At 41.1% G+C, this 25,121-nt stretch overlaps 1 protein-coding gene across 5 annotated transcripts in view; it reads left to right on the top strand.

Moving 5' to 3' along the window:
* The window catches only part of MCTP1 (multiple C2 and transmembrane domain containing 1), a 406,611-nt gene that overhangs the window by 14,860 nt on the left and 366,630 nt on the right, over nucleotides 1-25,121 (top strand). For 4 of the 5 annotated variants that reach the window (XM_040986053.1, XM_040986052.1, XM_040986051.1 and 1 more), the window contains exon 2: nucleotides 1,452-1,462. The exons of the other annotated variant lie outside the window; for it this stretch is intronic. In XM_040986053.1, the coding sequence (XP_040841987.1) occupies nucleotides 1,452-1,462 (11 nt within the window). The remainder of the gene's footprint in view (nucleotides 1-1,451; nucleotides 1,463-25,121) is intronic. 5 annotated transcript variants of the gene reach the window in all.

Raw genomic sequence — 25,121 nt, 5'->3', positions numbered from 1 at the left:
CCTGCCTCCCACAGGGTGGTTGAGCTGAATTGAGTTCTCCATTTGTATCTTCATCCTGGCTCTGCCCGGGCCATGAAGAGACATGGAGAGTCCGCAGCAGATGGGAAATGGCTGTTTCTGTCAGTGAAGCATCTATATTGATTGTAGAGACTTTTTTTTTTTCAGTAGCTGGGTCACTTTGGTTTAAGATGCACTGAGAAGATAAATGCACAGTGACTTAGGACTGACCCTCACCCATGGACACAGTGCTGCAGCACCCAGGCTCTCTCATCTCAGGATATGCCCATCCCCCTCCTGCTGGGCTTGTAGACTGTAATGGCTTCACAAGGTGCACCCCCACAGGACATGTCCTCCAGTATGGGCCAAGTCCTGCCCTCTGTCACAAGAAATCAGCTTCCCAAAGCAGTGCCCTGTCAAGGACCAGTGATCGGGTGATGAGGGCACATAAAAACCCAACATTCTTGACTCTGTTGGGGACAACTGGGTCACGCTTCTCTACCCAAACTTGCTTCTTCACTCCTTTATCTTCCCTCCCTTCTTGCTCAGCAGTCTATAGCTCTCCACTGCAAACAACATTGGCAGGGGACTTGGTCTTACTGACACTGTTGTGGGGTTTCTTGAGGTGATCTGTAAGTGTGAGGAAGAAATAGTCAGGTATCCTGGAAATGGAAGCAATGGTTTTGAAGGGCTTGATGATGGATGGACATTTGGAAGACAATCAAGGGAAGTTTTGCTGCTAGGGACACACCCAGTCCCAAAATAATTATTGGAGCATAAAGCACAGGTGTGTCAGGATGAGCATTAGGTGGCACTACAGGACAGTCAAGTCACATTCAGATTGCAAATGCTGGGGGGAAATAATTTATGAAAGAAACAATTTATATTTTAAAAGCAGTCAAGGTATAAGAAGTGTTAATGTGAGAGGATTTTTTTTAAGATTTATTTTTATTGGAAAGTCAGATATACATAGAGGAGGAGAGACAGAGAGGAAGATCTTCACTCCCCAAGAGACCACAACGACCGGAGCTGTGGTGCTGTGCTGATCCGAAGCTGGGAACCAGGAACCTCCCCCAGGTCTCCACTCAGTGCAGGGTCCCAAGGCTTTGGGCTCTCCTCGCCTGCTATCCCAGGTCATAAGCAGGGGGCTGGTTGGGAAGTGGAGCTGCCAGGATTAGAACTGGTTCCCATATGGGATCCCGGCACGTTCAAGGCGAGGACTTTAGCTGCTAGGCCATGCCGCTGGGCCCAGGAGGATTTTTTTTTTTTCAGTTACAAAATCACATAGTGGTCTGGAGATTGAATTGCTGCAGAAAATTAGTATATAAACATTCACAACTTAAAGGCATGTACTATGTTGTTGTCAGGACAGTGACATGGTCTTCAGCTATCAATTGTAAGAATTGTGTAAATGAAGGGGCTGGGGTGGGCTGCTTCATTAAGAAGCAGGCTAGAAGCTTTTAAAGTGTTTGCTGCAGGACAGTTGCTCATTCACTGAATGAATGCATGAGGCAGTAAGGCTGGGAGTTGAATACAGGGCTGGGCATTTTCCTTACTATCTAGAGAAATGTAAATGAAGTCAGGAAAGTTTCCCAGTGCAATGGCACTGCAGCTGCTCTGGGCTGTCTGCTGTACTCACAGGTGTCATTTTAGCTTTTCTGGAAATTAGAGTGAACTTTAAGAATCTATTGCAAAGGTATAATCAAAGATGTGAACCAAAAGTTCATATAGAATTATTTCTCATTCTGCTAATTTTAATGGGAAAAGATGGAAAAGACTAAATTTTTCAACATTAGGAAAGTGTTGAAACATGATGAAAAGTAAATCCTGTGGGGTTATTATGTTGATCATTTAAAATGTTTTCACTGGTGTTTGGCTTGGTGGTTAAGACACCTTGAAGTGCCCGAGTTTGAGTCCTGGATCTGTTTTCTAGTCCGGCTTCCAGCTAATATGAACCCTGGGGCAGCAAGTGATGGCTCAGTATTTGGGTCTCTGCTGTTTACATGGGGTACCCCGAGTGAATTCTGAGCTCTTTGCTGTCTCCAGGCTGATCCAGCTCCTGCAGCTGTAGGCATCTGGAGAGTGAACCAGAGTTTGAGAACTCTTACAAATAAATGAAACAACTAAAAAAATTTGAAAAATGATTTAAAAATATTTAGGTTTTTGTTACATTTTAGTTTTTAGAATAATCTTAGATTCATGAAAGGATAACCAAATAGTAAAGGGTGCTCCCTTTCTTACGCTGTGAATGCATTCTTTGTTTTTAATATCTTGTGTTGCAATTGTACTTGCTATAGTGATTATACCACCATGGACTCTCATGATGAGCTTTGAGTATTCAGATGTCTTTGTGTATGATGACCTTGTCAGGTCTGGGGTGGACAGGACAAACATTTCGTAAAGCATTTGTCAGGAGGATGTGTCTTCCGTTTCAGGAATAGGTTGGAGTTACGGGTGGTAGGGAGGAAGCCTACAGTGTTGTTTTTAAGCCCCTCTTTCGTTGCATTCACGTCAAGGGTACTGACCATCACCATAACTCGGGATGGCTGAGTCTGACCTTCATCACCTGGCAGAAACAGGATTTCTCAGGTTTCTCTCTTGGCAGGTTGTCCTGCACCTCTCTGCTCTTCCATGTTGCAGTCTGGAGGCAGGATTGGGGTGAGAAGGTCACTGTGCCGGCCTTGCACTTACTGGGAAGCTGCGTTCACCTCTTTAGGGGGTCAGCCTCTAAATGGACTACTTAATTTCAGTGCAGATTTGCCTGTTATCCTCCATGACTTATTCAATCGTTTATTTGTACCACAATTGACTCCTGAATGTTTGTTTCCTGTGTGAGGATTTTAACTAACCCAGTGCTCCTGTGGATATTTCTTGGCTCAGATTGTTGTAGCTTTGGCTAGGGGATCTTTTTCACTTGGCCCTTTATGTCCCTTTGACACACACCTATTGTGTGTGTTTTGTTGAATGTTCCTTCCTTCCTCTCCTACTAAATCAACCTCCAGAATGTCTTGTAATTCCTGTGCTAGTTCTAGACTGAGTGATTCTTGCAGATATCGCTGGTTTCTTTTATTGAAGAATGGTATTAGCCACAATATCAGCATGAAATTTGGCCATTGCTATTGAAGTATTTTAAAAAATATTTGAGGGGCAAAGAGAAGAGAAAGATGAGAAAGAGAAAGAGGAGACAGATTCCCTCTGCTGGTTCACTCCCCAGATGCCCGCGTGAGACAGGGTTGTGTTGGTCTTTGGGTGTGAAGTTGGTGGCTAGAGATTCAAGCCAGGACTCCCACGCAGGTGACAGCATGATTACTTGAGCTGTCACTGTTGTCCCCTGTGGTCTACATTAGCAGGAATCTGGATCAGGGGTGGAGCTGGACTTGAACCTGAAACTCTCATTACTGATGACCTAACCAGTAGGGCACACCCTTGTCCTTGGAGGAGCATTTTAAAAACCACAAAATTGGGTAACTTGTATATCCATTGTGTGTGTATATATGAATATAAATATAAATCTATAAGTCCATAAAATAAAGAAAAATGTCAACAATCCATTTTTCAATTGTGATACATTTTATAATACTTTCCTATTTTTATCCAAGTTCTTTGTCATGGATTATGTACATTTTAATTATGAAAAAGTAGCAAATATTTTTCAAAAATATTTTTCAAACAGTGAAATATCATTTATGTCCTCAAACTGTTTTTCTTGTTTATTATGCTACTGTATCCTTCAATCTCTTGTCATGTACCCAAGAAATTGAGCCAGAAGCTCTCATCAACATCTGTTTGGGGGAGAGTTTGAGGACAGTATTCTGAGGGACATGTCCTGGCAATCTGCAATATCATTAAATGCCTTTACCGGTTTTGAAGTGATTCAAGAACTTTGAAATTTCTTAGTCCAAGTTTTCCTAAGGCTTTAGCAATTATATCTACCCCATCAAGTATGTAGGATTTGTTTGGCACTGGTTTACTCTAAGCCAAGTTTTAAAACTTTTAATTAAAAAGTAAAATGCATATTTCAGAAAAATTTTCACTAGGATAAATAAAAATCCCATGGTTTGGACTAAATGTAAACATATAATATGATGAAACATGACAGTGTTAATATATTCAGAAAGTTACTGAAAGGATGCTCTAAACCTCCTGCCTGGTTTTAGACCCTTTCTCATTTCCTTATCCTGCTTTTCCTTTCTTCCTTGTCTTTACTGGAGAACTTTTAATTGGTCATAGCCTTCCTGCTATGCTGTTTTCTTAATTGGGAGCATTTGGCTTATGCCTGCTCATTTCCCAGCTGTCAACACAGCCTTGGAGAAGCAGTTCCCCATCTCCCCAGCTTGGCCACACTCCCAATCTGAGCTCTCTGTGTCTTGTTACTTGACTTCTGCTTAGAATGTTCCCAAGGTGAACTTACTGGATTGCCCATCTCTCTGGCTGCTGCTTCTCCACAAGGATGCGGATTTTGAGTCACTTTGATAATTCCCAGTAGCTAGAGTGATGCTTAGTCTAAACTGAGGACTCATCACACCCTGACACAAATAAATAACTCTAACACTCTAGACTTAGGACTTTTTAATTAGTAAATTGGAATCATTCCCATTGAGTATGTTTTCCTCTGTCTTCAGTGTTTCCAATGGTCTCTAGGCCATGTTGAATTTGATGAGCCAACCAAAAGCAACCAACATTCCTCTCTGAAGACTCTTAAACAACAGAATTCTTTACTGCTCTCAGATAATACTCTGCCAGTTGCTTCTAAACCCAGTGCTCTGATTTTCACATAGTAAAATGCCTGCTCTGGCAAATCTGAAGTTTGAGCACACTAAAAATTGCCTGTCTAATTAGATCAGTTATACATCCTCAAAAATAATGTTGCACACCCATAATGATCATGTGAACGTGACTTTAGAGCTGGCAGGAGATGAAGAAGAAATTTTTAAAAACATTTTTTTCTTATTATCCATTCTGCAGTTTAGGTATAGGGATTCCCTCTTTCCTTCCCCATTATCCCCTATCTCCATTTTCTACCATATTATTACAGTACTATAGCCCTCTAGTAATAGTTGCAAGTTGAACATTTTGTTATTTACATGCACCACGGCATTGTATGTATAGATAAAGGTAGAAACTGATTATCATATTGCCAACGTATATTTGACACTTTCATGGAGGGAATCCTTTTATTTGCAAGTATAAATGTGTGCTGTAGTGTATCTTCACTTCCTGGTAAGCTAGTCTCCTTTATATAGTTCATCTAACAGAATATATGTCTATACTTGTTCACCTATGTATCTATTTGTACTTTGTATGAATGTTACCTTATGTCAGAGAGAACATGTGATATTTGTCCTTTGGGATTGGCTTATTTCACTGAACATAATGGTGTCCTGTTAGGGCTGTTGTAATGCTTATGGTAGACTCTCATCCTTTTAGTGGCTGAGTAGTATTTCATGGAGTAGATATACCATGGTTTCCTTAGCCATTCTTCTTTCAATGGACATCTGGGTTATTTCCATGTCTTCACTATTGTGGATTGTGTTATTATAGAGTTATAGGTCTCTTTCTCATATGCAGGTTCCACTTTATTTGGATATATTCCCAAAAGTGGGATAGCTGGGTCAGTTCTTAGTTGTCTTAGCAATCTCCATACTGACTTTCATAATAGCTGTACTAGCCTGCACTTCCACCAACAGTGAAGTAGGGTATCTTTTCCCCCACACCGCTGTCTACAGGTGGTGTTAGTAGATTTCTAAATGTAGGTATTTCTCGCTGGAGTTAGGTGGAACCTCAATGTGGTTTTTGTATTTCCCTGATAGCTAAGGGAGCCTGAGTTTTTTTTTAATGTCTTTTAGCCGTTTGAATTTGTTCTTTTGAAAAATGCCTGTTCATTTCCTAAAAGGATTTTTTTTAAAAGTAATTTACTATATTACCAAAAAGAATTTTATCACCATCACAATTTTATAAAGATTTATTCCCTCATCCTTTAGCTAAATTTCTGAAAAAATTCCCTTAGAAAAACAAACAGAATTACACAGAGAAAGTAACATGAGGAATTGTTGATTCAGACTTGAAACTGTCCTTGGGACTGTGTTAGTCAGCTTCTCATTATTGCAATGAAATACCCCAGACAGCTAAATAAAGAAGTTTGGGCTTATTGTTTGGAGGCTTGGGAATCCAAGATCAGTCAGGTCATGTGTTACTGCTGCCAGGGTGCCAAAGCAGCAGGGCTCCAAGTGGCCAGAGAAAACACATATGTCTCCTTACAGAGTACCAGGATTCAGTCACAGGAACTCCACCCAGATGACCTGATCTGGTCATCTCCCAAAGGCCCCGGCATCGAACACTGTAACCAGAGCAGCTCCTTTCCTCCTTGGCACCATTCGTAGGAAGCTTGTGGGGTTCCAAGCCTGTTACCCACATGGGGTGTTGTGGGGATAGGCAGCATCCAAAGTAACATCTAAGCCGTAGTGGGCACTGGCAGATTGCCGAGAGTTTGGCAGCGGCAGGAGACCACTGCTAGGAGGTAAAGAGGGCAGTGGCACTGGAACCCCATATTACAGTCCCCCAGAGCAGCAGGTGCCAGGTGCTCCTGCTTTCCCCTTTTAAGCCTCTCCTGTTGGTTGAACCCAGCTTAGTGCCAGCTGACATCTAGCAGGCAGAGTTTGAGGCAAGCAAGAGCTTGGCAAGCAGTGGATCAGCTAGCCAACCAGCAGTGCTCTGGCCAGACATGCCAGGCCCCTTGATAGATGGAGGACAAATTCTTCCTTTATCTCAGCATCTGTTCAGCATCCTTTTTCCTTACTGCCAGAAAAAAAGTGTTCATCAATTTTCCTAGCTTATTTTTTTCTCTTTTTTTTTTTCTCCTTTCTTCCCATTTTCTCTTCCCTTTCTTGGAAATCTCAAAGATGAACTCAAGGCAGAAAGCAAAGGAACAAACACAGAAAGGATTGAAATGCAGTCCCTTGGACTTGAGTGTCACAGAGTGGGCCTTGGTTGAATGTATCCAGTTTTCCCGAGGCTAACGTGCAGCCCTTTATAGAAGAGCCGTCCACCCACCAGGTTTTGGATTGGGTGAGGTGCAAGGAATCCATCTTCCTTTGTGCTAGGTCAGGACTGAATTTGCACTTGGTTCAGAACTGGGATACACAGATGGCCTAGGGCAATATGTTATTGATTTCTCTGGAAGATTTCCTGAGCTGTTCTAGGGAACCAACTCTGAAAAGCAGAAGGCAGTTAGATACTTAATTAGAATTTATCTTAGGTCTTCCATTCCTGCCTGTCTGGTCCTCTCCTTTGTAAGCAATGTCTAAGCTTTCTGTACTGTGGTTTAAATTAGGAATCATGGAACAAGGTCCTCCAGTATCCACATTTTCTAAGAAAAGGTGACTCAGCCTTTGTCAGTCTTGGGCTACAGGACCTGTTACATCTTATTTAGAGTGGGGTGGGATCAGTCCTCAGGGGAAAGATGCCTCCCAGTTCCCTAGCTCACTCTTCTTGCTCCAAATCTTTTGTTCTGTTTCCTTTCCAATCCTAGTAAGTAGTCAGGGAATGAAAGAATAAATCTTAGGAATATTTGCTGCCCCATTGCAGTAGCCTAATGGTTAAGTCCTCACCTTGCATGCAGCAGGATCCCATATGTGTGCCAGTTCATGTTCTGGCTGCTCCACTTCCATCCAGCTCCCTGCTTGTGGACTGGGAAAGCAATCGAGGATGGCCCAAAGTCTTGGGCTCCTGCACCTGTGTGAAAGACCTGGAGAAGCTCGTGGCTCCTGGCTTCAGATTAGCTCAGCTTTGGCTATTGTGGTCAGTCAAGGAGTGAACGAGTGGATAGAAGACCTTTCTCTCCTTCTCTCTGTAAATCTGACATTCCAATAAAAATAAGTAAATCATTTTTGTTTAAAGAATGTTTGCTCCTCGCTTAAATTCCAATTGCTTGGAAAGTCTATTTCTGTTTCCCCCTCATTTGTTGAAGATTGACTCTGCTTTGGCACTGCTGGGGCCCCTGCTGGGGATACAGATGTTCGGTTCCTTCCTTTGAGTTTACAGTGTGGGAAAAGTGGTTTGCTCACCCTAGCAAAGAACTCAGATAAACAAGAATTTATCCCTCATGTGATCTCTTTGAACTCCTGTCAGTTTGCAGAACTGTGACTTTCAAACTTTTATGGCTCTTATATTAAGAAATACATGTTGTAGCAGATTTTTGACTGAAATTTACATTCACACTTAGCAGATTTTGTAAAAAAACTTTTTTTTTAAATTAAAGTCTGAGATTATTTTCCACTCTTGTTTTTGGGTTTGATTTCACTTTATTGATTTGGCAACTCACTAATGGATTGGAACCCACAATTTGAAAAAAGCTTGTGTCAGTAGAATTTGTAATTATACAAATTGGAAGAACAATGATTCCCAGAAGCAAATTGACTTGGCCAAACCATAGACTGGTGGGTTCAAATGTCAGAACTGGGCCCATATCCAGTAGTTGTCCTACCTCCTTTGGAGCTGCATAATATGTGTAGATAGCTCACTTGGAAATTAACATAAGCACTTACTTTTTGAATTGCATTCTAAAGCCAACATTCTATCTTATATTTTGCATAGCTTTGAAATTTACTTTTTGAAATTCTATTTTGTTGGTTTGTTTGAAAGGCAAAATTAGAGTGGGGGAGAGACAGAACTTTCCATCTGCTGGTACACTATCCAAATGGCTGTAGCAGCTGTGGCTTGGCCAATGTGATGCCAGGAGCCTGGAGCTTCTTTTGGGTCTCCCATGTGGTATAGCAGCCCAAGCACAGGGGCCATCTTTAGCTGCTTTCACAGGCATATCAGGGAGCTGGATTGAAAGTGAAGCAGCTGGGATTTGAACTGGTGCCCATATGGGCTGACAGCATCACAGGTGGAGGCTTAGTCAGCCCCCTAAATTAATTAATTAATAATTAATTGAGATATGTTGTCCCATTTCCTATTTCACTCCCCCAGATACTTTCAGTGTAGAGGGCGAAGTTAAGGTCAAAGCTGGAAGATGAGAATTCCATTCAAGAATCCCATATGAGTGATTGGAACTCTATTACTTGAGCCGTGACTGCTACATCCAGGTTCTGTTTTATCAGATAGTTACAGCTAGACTCAGAGATTGAACCCAAGGTATTCTGATGTAGGATAAAGGTGTCTTTAAGTACTAGGTTAAATAAATGCTTGGTTCTATTTTGAATCTGTTGATAAAATACCACAGCGACATGGCTCAACATAATGACTGATCAGAAGAGAACCAATGTTAGCTTACTTTGAGAGTAAGTACTGAAGGGCATCATTTGTAGGTGATCTTCAAGGGCAAAATGCTGGATTGTCAACTTTGTGAATGCCAAGTGGGTTGTAAATCCAGTCTGCTTGGGTTGCAATTCTGACTCTTCTACTTATTTACTGTGTGACCTTAAGTGTGGTTGATTTTATAGGTTGCTTTTAAAGAAATGGAAACGTAAGGTCATGAATATAAAATTGATGGGAATACAACAAGGGAGGGAATTCTGTGGTGCTCTGTTAGTCTATTATGAATGAAAAATGCCTCAGTAGTTTGTGGTTTGGTTGACTAAATTATTTACATTTTTATTGACTGACTTTTTAGCAGGAGTAGTAAAATTGCCTGACTTAAGAACTCTAGGAATTTATTGCTGGTTCAATAAAAAAGTTAATGCAATAATAGGTATTTGTGGTATGTGGACTATATTTAGGAATTAGACTTAGAAAATGAACAGCAAACTGTCTGCTCTTAGGACGTTGTGTTACGCTTTCAAAATAAGCAAGGTTGCAAGTTCCTTCCATACCAGTCCCTACTATAGGATTTCATATGCAATGAAATAAAATAAAATCCTGTCTTTCCACAACCGTAAGTAGTTTTGTCTGTTTGTGTTTGAGTTTGTGTATTTACTGATGGCTTTACGTTCTTCTATGAAGTCTCTCATAGAATGTTCTATGTGAATTTGGCTATCTTTCTGCTGATTCTTTATGTATAGTCATTAGTTGAGGATAGATATTCACCATGCAAATGTGAAAGACAGAATGTGTATTGGTTCATTGTTTCATTGCATTTTTGCTAGTTTTCTGTTAGATTTAATTCAGCACATCTTATTTACTATCCCCCTTTCCCCTTTTTGAGTCGTTAAACTTACTGTAATCAAAGGGAAGTATTCAAATTATATTGACAAGTGTTTATCCTTACTCCAGCATTATAACTTCTGTATAAGAATTCCTGGATGGCATATGGATGAAAGATTTTAATAAATGTTTCTTTAAAATAGCTTTTCATATATATGGAATTAAAAAATTCATCTACAGTTCTTGCTGCATCTTGATCTCCTGTATACTCTGCTTGTCTGATCTGTTGGACGTATTACACTCAGTGTTCATTTTGCAGATATACTGAGTGTTTTTGCTTTGAACATAAAAGGGGAGGTATCTAGAGTTTTATTCATATAATATTAATTCCCTTTTCTTGTTGAATAACATTCTGTTGTTTGGACACATTAGGATTTGTTCATCCTTTGGCCTGCTTTTGGAAATTGGGTTGGCTCTATTTTGGTGCTGGGCTGACCAGAAATATAAAGCTCATTCTTCCAGTAGAATCTTCTCCAATTACTCCTTATAACTGAGTAACTTGGAGCTTCTTGTTGAAAAACAAGTTTTTCCTAGAGGCCACCCACCAGGAAACGTCCCGAATTTTGATTTGGTCATCCAGTGACCAAGTTTGCTTCGTACTTTTTTCTTTTGCTTTTCCACTGTCTCTTTTCAATGATACTTCAGCATAAATCAGTGGCAAACCAAAAATGGGGAAAGGAGCAGCAGGATAGGGGAAACGGAAAAAAAAAAAATCTAGCTTTTGTTGGTGGGAAATGAATCTGATGATTTCTTATTTGGAAACTGCTTGAGGATTGTGAACTTTCGATGAATAAGTGCCACTTTATTGAATGAAATGATTATAAGCATTTTTCTGAGAATGATTTTCTGCCCCACGGAGTGCATGGGCGTTTTTGACTCATCAAGGTGTTGGTGTTCTTAGACCTTTACTCAGTTTATAGACTTATTTTCTCTGCCTGTGTTCACTTGCCAAGTAACAATGGCTCAGCATTGCCTTTTCTGGTACACGTGGAACTTTCTAGCTTTTCAGAGTTGTGCTGTATGTCTCCCCCAGGAAGGGAAGTGACTCACTTCTGTACAGTGGCATGTAGGAGTTGGATGAATACAGCTGCCAGGTAATAGGCCGAAATGCTTGTGTAAATGGAATTTAGAGCTACTCCAATCAGTCAAATTTGCTTTATTTTTTCACTTTAAATTGAAGGGAAATAATTTCAGAAGATGACAAAGGCTCTGTGTTCCCAGGGAAAACTTTGGGTACATTAAAATGTTGCATACATGTTGTGAAATTTGCCAGGAGCCCAATGCAAGAATGAGGTTTTCTTGTACCTGGAGATGCTTTGTATTTGCGAGAGCCTGGCTTGGGCCTTGAGAAGCTCTGACAGGATGAAGCTCTGGGGTTGGCACAGGCTTCCTGGATCACTTATTTGGACTTGCACTGCCTTGAATTCATGGCAACCTCCAAGTCTGTGTGATCTCACAAAATAAATGAGGAAGTAAGCTGCATGGTTATCTTCCTCTGGCAGACTTCTTGTGCTAAAAATAAAGGCACCATCACTGCCATTATGAGCTGTGAGAAAGATCTTGAGTTGTTTGCGGAGCTAGTGTCAGTGTTGGTAGACGCTTCTCCCACATGGACAGGGCTCATAAACTATGCAGGGCGGTAATAGGTAGGAGATACCTGGCTAATTCAAAATTGTTCTTCCTGAGGAGACCACATCCCACGAGTCACGGCAGAACCTAGGTATGGATATGTAGTGGAACCTTGATGGTTTATAAAAATAGATAAGAGAGCTGAAAGGCAGTGCTGTTACACTTAAAACTCTTCCTTGAGGTGTGATTATGAAGCTGTCTGTTTTACACTTTGTGATTCATGGGCAAAATGTATTTCAGCACAAAGCATGGTCCTGTTATTGTAGCTTAGTGGGTTAAGATGTGGCATGCAGCACTGATGGTCCACATGGGCATCAGTTAAGTCCTGGGTGCTCCACTTTGAATCTAGCTCTCCGCTAATGACCTGGGAAAACAACGAGGGGTGGCTAAAGTCCTTGGACCCTGCCAGCCACGTGGGAGAACCTAGATGGTGCTCCTGGCATTCGCCCGGTCCAACCCTGGTCTTTATGGCCATCTGGTGAATAAACCAGCAGATGGAAGAACTCTTGCTCTCTTAGTTTGTTTCTCCTTCTATAACTCTGAGTTTCAAATAAATAAATCTTTGAAAAAGCAAAGTGACAAACATAAAAGAAATGGAATATTTCATTGGTTTAGAATAAAATGCAGTTAATAAAATTAACTGGATATTCTCTAATATGAAATTCTCCTTTAAAACAAAGAAAGATGTTCAGCATAATGGAAGTAAAAACAGGGATTTTAAAAAGTCATTTATTTATTTAAAAGAACATCAGAGGAGGGAGAAACAGAGGCCTTCCATCTGCTTTTCACTTCCCAAATAGCCACACAACAAGAAAGCTCGAGGCCAAACTGAAGCCAAAAGCCACAGCTCCATTTTAATCTCCTGTATGAGCATCAAGAGTCCAAGTACTTTTGCATAGTCTTCTGTTCCCTTCCTAGGCACAGTAGCAGAGAGCTGGCTTGAAAGTGGAGTAGCTGGAACACCGATAGACATTCCAGTCTGACTTGTTATTTCTACCTGGGGCTTTAACCCACAATGGTAAATGGTGGATTCATTTCATGGTGGAATATTTTTAAAGGTTATTAAACATTCACTGTTGGTTGAAATTATCCTGTGAGAAATAACGTAGAGCACCTGCCTTCAGAAGTTCCTTGCTGTGTTGAGGGAGACAGAAGTAAACCAGAAATGACTATGAGGGGTTTACAGTGGTGCCCCCCATGGTTCTCATGGCTGCTGTCAGATGTCAATCTTCAGGGACTTGAGGGCAAGTCTCTATCTTGGCCTTTTTGCCCTCCATGAACTTGTATGTGAACTTTGGGTTAGCATTGTATCTAAACTGTATGACCACACCTCTTATGTGCACAAGACATGACCTTTAAATTTCACGTAGATTTTAGGATACTAACTTTTAAATAGTGGACATTATAGATATAGCATAAAATATTGAATAATGTGTCCCTCCAAAAAAATTAAATAGAGGAATTAGATGAATAAGTAATATAAATATGAAGAGATATTGCTTCTAGGTAACTAGAAAGAGTATACTTTCAATTAATACATGTTTATAAAAATCATAAAACTTGCAGGTAAACCAAAATGTGTGTTACAATATTTTCATTGTCCATATACAGAAGAGAACAAATGAAATCATGTTTATAGTCTTTGTAGAAAGGTTAATTTAGTAGAAAACTTCAATTTAAAATTTTGCAAGGGGAAAAAAATCACTTTCATAGTATATAATATCCATGAGCAATAACCAGTCAGACACAATAAGTGACCTATGAGGTGTGAGGAAGAAAATATTTGAGAAAATGGAGTGCCACACAGGAACAACCCATCTCTGAATCAAGTGAGCATGTATTTATAATACAGATGTGTAAGTAAGTGCAGGCTCAGTGGGAGACAGGCTGGGCTGGGGAGGGGTTAATTGTTATTTTGGAATGCAGTTTCAATAGCTTTTGTGTGAATGGCCATGTGGGAGGATCTTTCAGAGTGACTGTTACAGTGTGCAGATCCATTCTGTCCTGGGAAAAGCCATCTCTGCCTCAGCTTTGGTTGAAGGTGGGTTTTTGACCTCAGCTCCCATGTGGCTGAGCTCGGCACAGGGCAGTAGGAGCATTTCCTGGAAGGGCCGCTAACCCCACATGGGCTCAGGGAAGGGGCATCCCTGGGCTGTCTGGAAGGATATATGGGACTCACAAGGTAAGGGCAGGATGTGGTGAGTAAAAGGAATGAGATGGGCTCCACGGACACAGTCTGCCATGGTGGGTGTGAGGCAGGGAGCAGCTAGGGTGTGTAGGATTTATCTGCTGGGTGGAGGGGGGAATGATGGAGGCTTTTTTTAAAGTTTAAACATTTTTTAAAATGCATTTTAAAGACGCACATGCACAAACACACACTCACTCCCTTCTTTCCCTCCCTCCTTCCTTTCCATATGCTCATTCATTCTCCAAGTGACCATACAGCCAGTGCATGGCCAGGCCAAAACCAGGAGTCTGGTACTCAATCCATGTCTGTCATAGGGTGGCTAGGACCCAGATACTTGAACCATCATTTGCTGCCTCCTCAGCTGTGCATTAACAAGAAGGTAGAGTTAGAAGTAGAGCCAAGATCTGAACCCACGATCTCTAAAAGTAATGTGGTCCTGACAATAACATCTTAACTGCTGTGAAGGGATGAGATAGTGAAACAGACTGAGACACTGGAGGAGGTGAGGTGTACTTCGGAGGTCAAGTCAATGGAACTGGGAATGTGTAGCTTGAAGAGAAAGAACTCAAAGAAGCTGCCTAAGATGCAAGGAGGGGGAAGCAGTTCCAGGGATGACTGTAGGAGGACATTGGTGGAAAGGATGGTGTAAGGGTGAGCTCTCGTGCTGGGGGGTTTCAGGTGGTCAGGATCGTGGCTGTGTGGACAGACACATGTCAGGCTGAGAGACATCTTGGGTGTGACCATGTAGAAAATACGCTGTGCACAGATGGACTCACTTGAAGAGAGCAGCACAGTGTTGGAGATGATGAAAAAAACAAAGAAAATGTAACAAAGAAAGATGAGGGCTGGAGTATAGCAGAACATGTAGGCCTTTTGTCAAGACTTTGCTTTTTACAAGATATATTTTTGTTTGCAAGGCAGAGATGGAGTAGGGAGGAAGGCAGAGAGAGAGAGGGAGAGAGAGAGAGAATGCGAATGCTTCCGTCTGCTGGTTTACTCCCCAAATAGCCACAACAGCTGAAGCTGAGTCTGTTCAAGGTCAGGAGCCAGGAGCTTCTTTCAGGTCTCCTTCACAGGTGCTGGGCCCCAAGTCCTTGATCCATCTTCTGCTGCTTTCCCAAGCCATAACAAGGAGTTGGCATGGAAGTGGAGCAGCTGGGACATGAACTGACATCCATTTGGGATGCCAGCATAGCAGATGAAGGAATAATGCTGTGCTCTGACTTAAATCACATGAGTTGTTGTGGCTGCTGTGCTGGAGCTGTGTGGGTCAGCACAATCGTGTAAGCCAATGGGACCATATGAGGTGTGACAGCAATGAAGCCAGAGCGTCCAGGCTTGTTTCCTGCTGGTCTCTGGGCTCCTGGAACATGGAGTCTTCACTTGCAGACTCACTGTAAGGGACAGTGCATGCATATCATCTTCCACGTGAAGTGTCATTCTGTTGGCCCTGCATCTTTGCCTAATTAGCCCTCTGCTATTCTATGTCAATCTTGAACACCACTTTCTCAAAAAAGAGTTCTCCCTAATAGGTGCTACTGTTATGTCCTCAAGGCTCCTCATATTCCTCCTTCTTGTAGCTGGTTTATGAGTGCCTGAGTTATACCCTGTGAAGACTCCACACTTCGTGAGGGTGGGGGAGCCATGGCACCTGCTCCCTAACTGTTGGGTGAGCTATGAGTGAGTGTGTGTTTGAGTGGATGGAGGAGGGAGGTGGAAAGAAGATGCTAAGCCTGTGGTTGACGTGGTCTGTAAGCTTGGCCCTTGGTTTGGTAATGGCAGTGAGGAGACAGAAGAAATCAGCAAAGCCAGAAGCCTCAGAGGTCCAGGAGTCTTCAGTGTGAATCAGCTATAAAGTAAGTGCCTCTTGCCTGACTGCACCCCACGAGAACGTTAGAAAAGGAAAGAAGGGGATTGTAAATTAAAATTAAATTATTGATTAAAATATATGGCTGTGAAAGGCAACAAACCTTAGGTAAATATATTGGAGAGAAGTTAGCTGTCATCAGTATTACCTGAGAGAGAATTTTTCCAGAAAATGAAATGCTTCGAAAGTGGTTACAATTGAAGTTGAGCTGCTGATGTTTACTTGCAGAGTCCAGGAACTTGACAAGTCAGATTTGATTTTGGCTACTGTCTTCCCACTTGTCTGCAAGACAGGTAAGCCAGAGTGCTTGGATGTGCATCACAGCATTTTCATCATTTTGCCACTGGAGGGCTCAGTGGTCCTTTTGAAGTTTCTATTAGGAAACAAAGTCTTACAGTTGAAAACCGTGAGACTTTGAAACAGAGCTTGTCATCGAGTTTTTGAGGAAAACCTCTTTAGAAGGGTATGCTCAGAAAGTGGACTATCCAGGATTCAGACTGGCCCTGTGATGTGGGATGTGTGTGTGTGTCCCAAATGTCGGCCTATCCCACTGCAGTACACACCCATCCCGAGACTCTAAACCTTAGACTTCCTTACGTGGTGCTAGGTATTTGCTGCTTCTAAAATTTTAAATCACCAACAAATTACCCTTGTTCTGATGTCAGGCTTATTCTTCTTCATTGTGTTTGTGATTGGCCTTGCTATAGAGTTTCTACTGCAGAGAATGCACTGGTTGTGTCAGTGTGAGTAGTCCAGTCCATGTGCTGTTATGATGTTCACATGAGCTCAGTGCCTACCAGCATGTTGTGCTGAAGCCAGAAGTATCCAGAACAAAGCCCTGGTTCATGGTGAATTCCACAAGGTAAATGTTATGTTCTCAGGCTTACATGCAGCCAACCAGAGGACCTGCTTTAGGAACGCCTCTCACTGTCCAGCTTCCTTGTAGTCCCTACGAATTCTGTAAACTATTTCCAGCAATAAATCAGAGAAGGAGGCTGGTACCAGGGGAACTATAATTTTCAAAGTGAAATATCAAGTTTCATTAAATTTTCTCATCATATTTAATTAATGCATCCAGGAAATAATTTGCTACTTACAGTGTACTTAATATTTTACATTCCCTTCTAGTCCCTCTGTAATTTACCAAGGCAATAAGGTGAAATGATGCTGCTTAAGAGCAGCCACAGCTTCCAGCTAAGGGTTCCCTGGGAGGTGGAAAACAGCCAGCAGGGCTTAACAGTGGGGCGCCATACTGCTTTTATGTCCAGAGGACCTAGTGGTTCATCACTCACAGGTTTGGGGTCCATCCTACCAAATATATTCACTTTTTAAAACAAGATTCATTTATTTTTGTTACAAATTCAGATACATATATAGAGAAGAGGAGAGATAAAAGGATCTTCCATCTGATGATTCATTCCCCAAGTAACCACCACGGCCGGAGCTGAGCCGATCCGAAGCCAGGAGCTTCTTCGAGGTCTCCCACACAGGTGCAGGGTCCCAAGGATTTGGGCTGTCCTTGACTGCTTTCCCAGGCTACAACACAGGCACGGAGCTGGATGGGAAGCAGGGCTGCCAGGATTAGAACCAGTGCCCTTATGGGATCCCAGCACATTTAAGGCAAGGACTTTAGCTCTAGGCCACTCTGCCAGACCCCTTAACAGATATATTCTGCCCAGTTACAGCCTTCTCAGAAATTTCCATGATCAGCCAAGTTCACTGGCACCTTGTTGACTTCCAGATGAGTTCAGGGTTCTGCCTAAGAAACCAGCTGCAGAGAGACAGTACACATTTGATCATCCTGACAATGTTAACTCACAGGAAGTAGCTGAGTGTGCAAGGACTAGAGGGAGGGGCCAGAACACCCAAGTGAAAAAAAAAAAGCCATGTGGCAAGCTCACCTGGTGAGAGATTTTGTGATAGTCGTTCAGAGTTCAGCTGCTCCCCAGAGTTGGCAGTGACGCAGGCCTCTTATAGGTGCTGTCATCCTCAGGGCATTGGTAATATCTTATCCATTGTCACAACATGCTTGTGGCCATTCTGATTTCCCCATCTTCTTGCGTGTGTTATGGCTGCTCTTGTCCAACTTCAGAGAGGTAGATGCTGCAATATGGGTTGGAAAAAAGGAATTCTGCCATAGTTACTGTATTGATATGATATCTGCATCATGTGTGTACATGTGTCATTTTTAGGAGGGAGATAAATGATAGCCAACAAGGAAGGTTTAGTCATATTCATCCAGTAGGCTTTGTTTTGGATTAAGTATTGTTAAAACTGGATAGCAGACCCATCAATGCCCAGTTGCATGGGCATTTCAAAAAGTTCATCTGAAAATGGAATTCGATTATGAGTTTGCATAGGTCCAAAGAAAGCAAAATCTGTATATCGTAGTATAATGCATATTTTCATGAACATTTTGTAATTCTGATACAGTATGTAGTGTATGTTTTAATGTACAACGATATGTCTTCTTTTGAGCTCCTATGCCTGTATTATCTGTGCAGTTTGGGTTAACATGCACTGACCTTCCCACCCAACTAGAGTATAAACATCTTCAGAGTAGAGCTATCTTTTCCTTTGAAGCAAAGGATCATTAACTGTGGTATTAATGTAAGAAGGTGCTGAAATGTAGTAGGATGCGTATAATAGAATGTCCCTCCTCTATGTCTTTTGGTGGATGATTTTCAGACCTGGCCCATCCTCAGAGAACAGGTAACATTCTTCTAAGACAGCTATGCAGCTTCACTGACCACAGAAGATGGAAATACTTACGACTGCCATCATGCTGCCTTGCAGCTCATACCAAGTCTGCTTCCCATGGGAATCTGTTGCTCCTCAGATCTCATTTTCTCCTCTTTGTCTTATCTGAGTTCTGGAGACTGCTGCGGTTTGGCACTTGGTCTGCTAGAAATGGATGAATGAGTGACACACTCATACTTAATAGAACAATACTTGAAGTATGGAGTGGAACATCTTTTCTCATGCTCCTACTAATCATCTCTGAGTGTAACTTGGAGGTGTTAGATGTGGAATAAGTCACCTTTTCTAGCCTGCTTTTACTCCTTTGGAGATTAGGAGTAAGATGAAAAGATCTTAGCAGAAAAGAAAACCTGATAATGTCAGAGTAAAATGGGATTGCCACGTGAAACATGGATGGACAGAATAAAATCTTCCACAATTGTAAACTTACCATTTATATCAGGACTTGAATTGTCAGGTTTACATTTTTCTTTTAAACTAAGGAAATGAATCATGTTTGGTTTTTGGCTTATTGGAGCTGAGTCTGTGGGTCTCAGAGGTGGGCAGAGGCAGAAAATGATACTGTGGATCTTCTAATCCAAATCCTCTGTATTTATAGGCATTTTGATGTGGAAGAAGTAGGATCTAATTTTATTAATTCATGTCCTTGCCTTTTATTTACAAAGCATTTTAATAGGCTAGGGTGATGATTTAACCAGCTAATCCTCTGTGTGCAAGTGCCAGCATCCTAAATGGGCACTGGTTTGTGTCCTGGATGCTCTACTTTCCATCCAGATCCCTGCTTTTGACCTGGGAAAGAAGCAGAGGGTGGCCCAATGCATTGGACCCCTACATGTACAGAGCAGACTTGGAAGAAGTTCCAGGGTTTGGATTGGCTCAGCTTTGACCAATGTAGTTGTTAGAGTGAACCACCACATGGAAGATCTTTGTTCTTCTCTCTCCTCTGTATAAATCTGCCTTTCCAATAAAAATAAATAAATTTCTAAAAAACGTTTTAGGAACAGACATATATATGGTGCACAAGGTGATAGTTTATTTAGAAGAAGGCAAATGCCTGACATAATTGGAGTGGGCTGGACAGAGGAGTTAAAGAAGGGAGGTGATAGGATGGGGGTGGGCATCTTCATCACTTTCTCTTGTCCTTATCTCCAGCTGAAGAGAATGAGCAATTCCCAGCACCTCCTTTTTTAGGCGGTGATGGGGTCACTTACATGATTCATGGTACTTTCCTAAGGTTTAGCGTAATACACATGTTGATATGGTGACCTTTCCCTGGGTCCTGGAGGACAGTAAAGTATTGGGGAAATAGTGTGTTCGGAGAAGACAATTACATGGGCAGGGCTTTGTGATTTTTGACCTCTGACTCAACTTGCTATGGCATCCCATATCAGTCTGATCTCTTCTCTTAGTGACCTGAAATCCCATTATGGTTTGTACTGTGCCTTTTATCTGAACTGGCATAGCTATTTTGGCAATTTCTTCTGAAAAGGAAGGATTCGTCTTTGACCTTATGAGGAAAATCTCAAGATAACTGTTGGTCTTGCATTCATCTTGCTGTTACTGTAATTTGAAATAGGACTGCTTATTTGAAGCAAGTCATTAGAGTTTGGTAGGCATTGAATTTTTCTTTGAAAAGTTACATTTTTGTTTAACAGCAAATATTTTCACAAGACAAAAATTCCAAAACCTGTAAAACTTAATAAAAACTATGAAAAATAGAGGCAGAAGCTTTCCACAGCTATCAAGGTAAAAAAAAAAGTGTTTTTAAGGAAGTGGTAAAAGATTCCTACTGAAGAGCACCCTGAGGTGCAGTGGACATCATTTAAGTGATGAGATACCTGCCGTGCATGTAAGAGATCAAGATGTAGTTCCTAGCTTTTGACCTGTGTTTGGTGCAGCCCTGGCTGATGCTAGCATTTGAAGCATGAACAAGCAGATGGGAACCTTCTCTGCCTGTCAAAAATGAATACATAACTTTATAAAAAAAGACACATTTGCTGCAGAATAACTTGCAACTTATGCATAGTTTTTTTCATCACATATGATTTCCATCAACTATTTGAAGATTCCTTGGATGCATGAATGTCAAGATTTTTCTGTATCACAACACTTATTTTTAAATTCTTTTTTTCCCACAACTTAAGAGTATCAGAGTATCATCACACATGATATTTTCCTAATAAAACAAACTAATAAACACAAGAGCATTCATCAAATATATTCCTTAGGTCTAGGTTATAGACAGGTCAGGGAGATCGGGGGAAGAAAGCAGGAGCCAGGGAGATGGAGGGAAGAGAGAAACAATCTGGAAGAGAGTAGCCAGGAAAAGGCCCCAGCATGAGAGCAAGACAGATGGGGGAAGGGCAAGGAGGCCGAGGGGGAGAGCGGAGACCCAGAAGTGAAACAGGGAGGCAATAGCAGCACTCTCCACCCTAGTATCTAGAATGCAAGTGAAAATGTCAAGGGCTGTCTTCCATTTGAACTTGGAGCATGTACCACTCCTAGTATTGGCTCATTTGTAGTATAGGACAGTGTGTGGTGTGAATTTTCACTTTAGCATTTATTCATTTGCTCCTGGTTGTTGGAAGTTATGCCAGTCTATTAGCAGCTGATTGCTTCTGGTCCTGGTATGTCTCCGTTCCCTGGATGTTCTCATATTCTAGGTCAGAGCTGGATCTGGAAGATGCTAAACCTGACAGAGTTACCATTCAGAGTTATTGCCACATCTCCATTATCCATCCTAATTACACTTTGCATGAATAAATGATCTGTTAGCTGCCAGACCTTTTTAAAGAAGAATCTTTTAGGAAGAATCTTTTAAACCATAGCAAGTAAGTAGGCTGTAACGTGTTATTAATAGCAGGTTAAGTCCATAGAGAATGCAGAAAAAGCAATACTGTGTGGCAGCTCGTTATTCTCTGCTGAGACACCTTTGAGCTATTTTTGCATACTTAGCTGAAACTCTAGGAAAAGTTTCTTCATGTAAACTAAAAAAGTCTCTCTAGTTGCATAGTTTATATTTTCAGTGAAAGTTTTCTCCTATGACTTTCACTGCTATTCAAACATGTGTTCTGATGCATGCTCTTGCTATTACTAGTAGAGAGGCAGCCAAAAGGTGGAATGCCATGCTTTCTCAACTGGGGAGTTACATATGTGTTTTTCTCTTGAAGTGTTTGAAGCATTCAGGAAGAGAACACATGGCTGGGGATGGGGGTTGTAGAGGCCCCACCTGCACCAGGCAGCTGTGCCTGGATGATGTTACTAAGAGGTTCTGAGGTTCTGTTCCTAAAAAGTGGGAGTTTTTGCTGTTTGTATGAATCTTAGGAAGGCAGTGGTTCTCCCATCTATCAGAAAGTGACTTTTTTTTTTATAACAAGTCATCTGTGATAGGAGGAATTTAAGAGCGGGAATGACTGGGTTAATGACTGGTTCAGCTATTTCTAGTGTGATGTCATACATGGTAATTTTGACCATAGGTGACTTACCTGGCACACACCACACTTGCTCTACCATTGAAAAAAGAAGTTACTGGCACTGATGGATAAAATACAAAACGTGCTTAAGGAAACCTATGAGCCAAGGCGATATCATTGTAATAGTTATTAAAAATGAAATGTTCTAAATCTAGATGTTAAATATTGCCCAAAGGGAATATGGCATTGCAATATTTTGTTGGTAGATTATGTGTTTATACTTTCAATAATTAAGAATCAAGATTAAGTAGTTCATACTTTAGTCTGGTAAGGTAAGTTAAAGGATAGATGAGTATTTCAAAAATACAAATTGAGGATTGGAAACTATAATTATTGACAGAAGACATCATATCCGTGGTTATGGATTTATCTGATTTTAATCTTTGGATATCACTTCACCTTAATGCTGTGGTAAAGGAAAATTTAGATAAAATATAATTGTTAAATACTTTCTGTCTTTTGAAAACCTGTGGCAAACTGTTCCATAATGTTTGTTTCTTAAGCCAGATAGCTTAGCTAGCTATAGAGATGTCCTGACAGGCAGGTTAAGGGGATTTTAGAAGTTTTCACAACATACAAATGATAATCTTTGGAGGACATAAGTTGGCACTGATAATTTGATATTATACTGTACCTACATGTATTGAAACTTCATATAGCAGCCTGTACAAATGTATGATTTCATGTATCCATTAAACAGTTTTTAATAAAGATTTTTGCTTATTTTTCTTGAAAAGTCGAATTCATACAGAGGAGAGGCAGAAATAAGGTTATTCCATATGCTGTTTTCTTCCCTATGTAGCCAAAATAGCTGGAGCTGAGCCATTTCGAAGCCAGGAGCCTCTTCTGGGTTTCTCATGCAGGTGCAGGGTCCCAAGGCTTCGAACCATCCTAGACTGCTTTCCCAGGCCACAAGCAGGGAGTTGGATGGAAAGTGGGGCTGCCAGGATTAGAACCAGTGCACATCTGGGATCCTGGTGTGTTCAAGGTGAGGAGTTGAGCCACTAGGCCACTGCACCGGGTAAAGTTGACATAGCACAGGGAAATGAAATCCTGTGTGATTCCAGAGAAGAATGCTGAGTGCTGCAGTATTAGCTGTTTCTTACTCTGAAGTCTCCTAGGTGGTTCTTTTCTCTTTCAGAATTGACATTTTCTATTGCAATAATTGGCCTACTTCCTGGCAATAGGTGAAAGAGACTTGGGGAATTGTTAATAATTAAATAATAATGACTAATCATTGTTAATGTTCCTGTATAGCAGTTATAACTAATAATGAGCTCCCTGGTGAGCAAACTGCTGGTCTACTCCCCCTTACAGAGGAGTGGGTTGGTGAACTCTGTCTACGTGAGGTGAGGTTTTAGATGAATATTTAAACTGGTGAATTTCGAGTATGCAGATTGCCCGCTGTTACATGACTGGGGTGAATGAGCCCCATCCAACAAAGCCAAATGGCATACTGGCCCACACTGTGCATTTTTGGTCTTGCCAGCCTTCATATTCGAGTGAGCCACTTCCTCATCATTGTCTTTCCGTGTACATCTGTATGGATGGTCCCTGACTGGCAATGATGCAACTTTACAGTAGCATAGAAACAAAATGCATTCTGCAGAAAAGGTACTATGGTTTTGGATTTTGTATTTTTTTTCCTGGGCTAGCAGTAGATAATGAGCTCCTCTCTTACAATTGTATGGGGGAGGGAGGGGAGAAAGCAGCGTACGTTATATCCATTTATTAAAAATGAGGCTAAGTTTTTGAAAAGGTACATAAATGAAGGAAGTATGGTAATAGTAGTTATGTCCACTATTGAATGTCCCCATTCTTACAGACCGTGTTTCTGACCACATGTCTCATAGGTACAAGCAGAGCACAAACTCAGAGTTACTAATGCATAGGGCCTTGAGACTCATTGCTTTTGTCTTGGTCTGTATATGTGATACACCCAGCAGATAGCTTTGCTCAAGTTGGAGACACATTTAGTTCACCTAACTGTTTAAGATGAAGCAGATTCACTTGGAATAAGCTTCTTTTGCTGGAACTTTGTGCTTTTTCAATATTATGAACACAAAAAGCTGTTAATTGGCTCTTCTTAATGGTTTCCCCCCCTTATTATAATAAGCTTTACATGTCCAGTACTGCCATCCTTCATTCACTGCACATTGACATGTTGGTTGACTTGTCAAACTTGGAACTGCTCTGGCTGGCATGCTTTCCCATGCTGATGTAGACGTCTACACTGGACAATGTAATTTGGGCATTCTAAAAATGTCACTTTCTTTCCCCCATGAAGTGAAGAATGTTTTGATCTTATTTTAAGCTTGTGAGGTCTTTTCTGCATAATTTGTCTTGCCTTTAGTGATGTTTGCAGCACTTCTCAATTTAGTACCATCTGTGAATCCATCAGCTTGCTATTTACTGCCTTTTCTAGATCATTAAGGGAGATGTTATGGCAGTAATGCTTTGTTTACATGCCACTTTTCCAGGAAGTTGAGCGTATGTTTGTAGGCGTTACTGTGTTAAACAATGGCACCGTGTGCAGTAGGCAGTTTTATAGTGAGAGCATTGTAACATTATGAGGTAACATGATGTAACATTTGTTAATTATGGTATAATGTACATACATACAATAATCATACATAGAGGTATGATTTAGCTTAGCAGACAGGATTGCAGTGGTTGTGGAGTTGCTTGTTACTTCTGCACCTCATCAGAGAAGTAGGTACAGGAGCTTCTGGTATTTGTGTCATAAGCTGGGAGGCAAGTAATGGGATTAATCAATGAGATTTATGTTTTTTTCCCCAAATCCTTCCTGTCTTAATTATTGTGAAATTGTGGGAAACCAATTAGTATCAGTCTTTGTGATAGTCAAATGGCTAACAGCCAGTACAATTAGAAGAATATGAAAAAGAAAAGAACCAGGTAAAATGACTAAGAAGGATCCTTTTGGATCATGTTTTACACATGAGTCTGGAAGCCTTCGAACTCAGGAATCCTTTGTAAAAATGGAGAAAAGAAACTATCCATTTTGATTACTGAATGTGTAGACTTTGTTATTTTATTGTTCAAT

The sequence above is a fragment of the Ochotona curzoniae genome, unplaced genomic scaffold (genome assembly GCF_017591425.1).
Source record: "Ochotona curzoniae isolate NIBS_2020 unplaced genomic scaffold, NIBS_Ocur_1.0 contig_4501, whole genome shotgun sequence".
NCBI lineage: Eukaryota > Metazoa > Chordata > Mammalia > Lagomorpha > Ochotonidae > Ochotona > Ochotona curzoniae.
Note: the sequence above shows the minus strand (reverse complement) of the source record. Positions and strands in the feature narration are given on the sequence as shown.